The 5,179-nt window shown below is 35.4% G+C and overlaps 1 protein-coding gene across 1 annotated transcript; it reads right to left on the reverse strand.

The window, feature by feature from the left end:
- Positions 1–2,996: 2,996 nt before the first annotated feature.
- LOC136228922 (uncharacterized acetyltransferase At3g50280-like) lies at positions 2,997–4,851 on the reverse strand. The gene has a single exon (XM_066017420.1). It carries the CDS (start codon positions 4,820–4,822, stop codon positions 3,515–3,517), a length of 1,308 nt encoding a protein of 435 aa, XP_065873492.1. The 5' UTR covers positions 4,823–4,851; the 3' UTR covers positions 2,997–3,514.
- Between the last annotated feature and the right edge of the window lie 328 nt (positions 4,852–5,179).

A 5,179-nucleotide genomic window follows, 5' to 3' on the forward strand; every position in this document is an offset into this window, starting at 1 on the left:
ATTTCATTGTATTGTGCTCTTGTGAGAGTGAATGGTTCATCAGTGGGATCATTGAAATTAACATCTCCTGGAATATCTTGATAATTTGTCAGCTGTGTGCTTATTTGGTTTGCCTTGGAAAACCTGTTTTGATTATTTCTGTTGCCATATCCGGGTGGAAATCCATGTTTCCGATAACATATGTCTTCTGTGTGGCCAATTTTGTCACAATGTGTGCATTTTGCATCTGGATTATATTTCGATTTTCTGGTTGTTTGATTGGAATTTTGGGAATCATATGGCTTGGCTTGGGAATAGTTTTGTTGGTGTTTGTTCTGGTTAAAAGCTACAAAAGCAGTAGGTTCAGATTGATTGATCAGACTATTTGGTGAATGAGTTGGATTAGTCTGTCTTTCATGTTGAGAAGTAAGATTGAAAACACGGCTAAGATTGGGCAATGGTTCCATTAAGAGGATTTGAGAACAAATTGTGGAAAAATTGTGATTCAATCCTCTTAAAAACGTTATGACCTGATCGGAGTCTTGATAGGTTCTGAATTTTGCAATAGCACCACATTCACATGTAGGATTACATGTACATTTGGGCAGGGGTCTGAAATTGAGCAATTCATCCCATAATATCTTCATTTGAGTATAATAATCAGATACAGATTGATTACCTTGAGTGATGAACTGAATCTCTCTTTGCAGATCAGCAATGCGAACATTGTCTCCCTGAGAAAACCTATCTTGTAGATCTGCCCAGACCGCATCAGCAGTGTCGAACCACATGATACTCTTCTCTATCTGAGGTGATACAGCATGATTTATCCATGATAAAACCATTGTATTGCATCTTTCCCAATTGTTGAATAGAATATCTGCTGGTTTAGGTGCTTTGATAGATCCATTGACAAAACCATATTTGTTCTTTGCGATTAGACCCATCCTCATGGATCTAGCCCATTGATGATAATTTGCTCCAGTTAAAACTGCAGTTACCATAACTAAAGCTGGATTTTCATTTGCAGGCAAGAAATAAGGACTAGAAGGAATGATAGGTGTAGTTGCAGCCATGATTGAAGGTCTGCAGAAGAGAAAACTTGCAGAGTTGCAGAACAAGGATTCAAAAGAAGTAAAAGACATCTTTCCAGATCTGTGCGGAAAAAAATTTTAGAAAGAATGCTCTGATACCATCATGAAACTTATGAGGAAAATCATCCTGTTTGTATTTAGAGAGTAGAAATTCGTTGCTTTACATCATGTACTGCTATCTATTTATACAAATATCTCTAACTGATTTGTACAGCTAATTGACAGCTAATGTAATTGACAGCTATTAAAAAGAAATAAAATTAACTTAGTGGTATAATTGTCTTCTACCATGTGTATTTGTTAACCCTGTCCTTTATATGATTCTTGTGTTTTAACATATGGTGGAAACCTAGATAAAGTAGGATTATGTGGCTGAGTAATGAGGGTAGAGAGTTTAGCCAGAACGAGGATCCGGATAAATAAAGTGAGATTGAATGCTATTGGATCAAGAAAAAGATTCGAATACCACTAAATTTCTTCATAATGGATATTAGGGTATTATTTGCACTGTACGGATGAAGCCATGGTAACACAAACATCCAATTGTACGTAATATGAAGTAATCAGCAACTATCATACCAAGTACGGTAATCGATAATATGGAATAATCACGAGATATGGTGATTTTATTCATGATGTTGGAGGAAGGATTCAACTGAGTTGTGGCAAATGTTTTTTCTTCTCTTAAGAGATCTGAATTCGTTGGAGTGATGGTACCGTCTAAGAGGTGTTTGTGACGGATGATTTCTTCAATCCATAAGACTGAATTCTTTATCTCTAGATCATCCTCACGAAGCGTCATATTGAGAATTTGCGGACCAAACTCTCTTTTCGGGACAAGTACGGATAATGTGATGTCTCGCAAAGCAAGCTATGAGATCATGCTTATCCATCTGTTTGTTAGCTTCTTTAACTTCCCTTAATTCTGCTTATACTACTACCTCCATTTGTATAGCATGCTCCGCTCTAAGAACATCCATTAATTCCTAGACAGAGCCTATATCAAGGGACCCCATACATGTTTCAATTTATTGATCCAATGCTGGAGTAATATGTAAGGGCTCTAACAAGTTGTTACTTGCATCCACCAGACCTCTGTTCCTTATCGGCGAAGCCAAGGAGGAAGGAATGTAGGAGTGTGATTAGGTCACACATCTTGGCAGTTATGTTTTTTGTGAAGGCAATCCTCATTATTACAAATGCGCTTTTTATGATCTATTTTTTTTATGACAGTATAGAACTCTTTTCGAGATACCTTTTAAAATGAATCGACAAGAGTAACATTTAAAGTCACAATATCTCAATATATTTTATTTTTATTGCTAATTATCTATAAATATCTCAATTATGTTGAAATTAAAAGATAATGGCTTGATATATTATTTGCCCCTTGAACTTATCCAAAAAGTTAGATTAGCTCCCTGAACTTGCATAAAATGTAATCAATTGATCAATCGATTGCAAAAAAGTAAGTTAAATATATTGCACACGTCTTAAAATTTTATTACATAATTCATACAATTGATTTAAAAAGGAAGTTCTTACTTGTTCAACTATAAAACTTGTATTCTCTAATATTTGACAAGTTGCATGATTAATCATTCCAACTTTTTTCCATATTTTGTATCTACTTTCAAAGCCATCATTTATTTATTTTTACTTCATCAATTTCATCTTGCACTTATGTTAGAATAGGAAGGTTAAAGGGAGAAATTCAGATTTGAAATATTATTTATAATTATGTCAAATACTAATTTAAATAATATCAAATCAAGAAAATCATTTTTTATATATTTTAAGAACTATATTTATGAATTAGGGGTATAATATATATTTTGTAGGGTTTAGAATTTATAAATTGAGATCTAAAATTTATAAATTATGATATAAAATCATACTTTATTTATGATATATAAAAAATAATAGCATATTAAAAATTAAATTTTATAATATAATGTAATGGTAATTTTATAATCAAATATGATTTTCATGTAAAATGCCTAAGGTTAAACATGTGATAAATCAAAACAAAAACGAAACAAATTACACACGAACTAATTTATTGGAGGCTACTTCAGGAGAATAAATAAAGGACGGTCCGGTGCACTACGCGTCCCCGCTAAGCGAGGGTCCAGGGAGGGGTCCCATCACAAGGATGTACTGGGGACAAGTCTTTGCCTGCCAATTTTTTGACAAGAGGCTACTCCTAAAACTTCGAACCTGTGACCTCTCTGTCACACGACAACAGTTAACGTTTACCGTTGCGTCAAGGCTACTTCACGAGAATCATTAAAACAGACCTCACTTGTAATGATCCAAAGATAATTTCTGTACTTAACTTGTCATCCAATCAACTGCTCGCTTGAATGCAAATAGAGACCTTAATCACAATTAATATTAGTACTGCTAAACATAAACTATTTTACTTAATTATCAATAATTTAAAGTGAAACTGCAGCCATGAAGTGAAGATCATATTCCATAGCCTCCAAAACCTCCGGCGGAAGACAAACTTCAATGTCTACACTTCCATCTTCAACACCTTGAAAAACAGTAATCTTACCATCATGCTTATTCCCTTCTCCACTCCTCACAGCAATCGGACTTCCCCATCCAAAATCATTTCCGTAAACATTAAATCTCGGTGAACTACTCGTCACCAGTGCATTTTTTGTCACATTTTCCATCGTCATCACCTTCGGATTTTCCCTCCATTCTTCTATAAATCTCATTAACTTCTCTTCACTATGCAACGCCACCATCCTGTTCATCCTCCACGCCGCGAACCCGATTCCGTTTCCGAGCAACTCCTTCGCTTTCAAACTCACCGTCCCAGCTTGAACTGCATTTCCAAAATATTCACCTGATAATGGCGGATTCAATCTTGTTCTTGCTCCTATTAATAACTTATAATCAGTCACATCATCAGAATCAGAATTTCTACATCGGATAATTGATTGCCAGAGGTGTGATAAAAGTGCTTGTAAAGATGAAATTTTATTAGTTCCGATCTCCGAATTCGCCTTGGATTTCAGTTCTGCAATTTTCCCCTTTGTGAAATGGAAAACCCTTTCTTTCAACGGCGGAAGAACGAACCTAGAAGCTTTTTGCTCAACGATTGAGCTTGGAATGTTGCTAACAGTACAATCAACACCGTCAGGCAATGAAAACACGGGAAGCCTGGATAAGATATCACAGCCGGAGCGGCTAATTTCCGACCAGGAATTGAAGAAATGCCAAAAAGATGAACCGTCAGCAACCACATGATTAACAGTGCAGCCAATAAAGATACCATCTTGAAGCTGGGTTATCTGAACTCCGAGCAAAGGGTTTGAAATTCCGTCCAAGTTTTTCATCCCGTTTAAGGGGAAAAAGGATTTCACGATGGTAGGAACGTAGGTGGATTGGGTTAAATCGGAGATTGTGATTGTATCAGCTACAGCATGAAGAAAGAGAACTCCGGCATTGTTACAGTTGATGAAGAAAGAGGTCATGTCTTGATGTTGGACGGCGGCTAGACGGCCGGCGAGGGGGTGGAAAAAGTTGAGGGTGAGAGAGAGGGAGGTTTTGAGGTGTTGGATTAATGGAGAAATGTGTTTTGGTGATGAATTTGGGAGAGGAAAGAGAAGTCCTTTTTGGATTGGACCAACTAGAAGAAGCTGAAGATCCCATGGAGTTAAAGCTTTGTTTGTTTCAGATGTTTTTTCTGCTTTAACTGTGTTTGAACTTATGAAACGAATGCTTTCCATTTTCTTTCTTGCCAAACACAATTTTCTGTATGAATAAATGCACAGTTATATCATCTATTTATAGCCCATTGTTGTGTTTTTGGGAATTAGGCTAATTGGTAAATTGCACTAATGACCCCTCGACTTTAATCTTTTATAGCTTCTAAACTCTAAAATCGGAAATAAAAGTTGTTGAACTTGTATATTTACTATCTTTTTTTTTTTGGTATATCATTCAAATTTACTCGTATCTAGAATTATCCATGATATATGAATTGATTCAATTTTATCTCTAACGTTGCTAAGAAAAAATAATTTTATCCTTACCTAATAGAAAATTTAAACGGATTGATTTGAAATTTATTTAACTTCCACATC

Source organism: Euphorbia lathyris, chromosome 5 (assembly GCF_963576675.1).
Source record: "Euphorbia lathyris chromosome 5, ddEupLath1.1, whole genome shotgun sequence".
NCBI classification, from domain to species: domain Eukaryota; kingdom Viridiplantae; phylum Streptophyta; class Magnoliopsida; order Malpighiales; family Euphorbiaceae; genus Euphorbia; species Euphorbia lathyris.

Bases quoted from the DNA above. Each gene is read 5' to 3' on its own strand.
- LOC136228922 (XM_066017420.1), bottom strand. From the start codon at position 4,822: ATGGAAAGCATTCGTTTCATAAGTTCAAACACAGTTAAAGCAGAAAAA.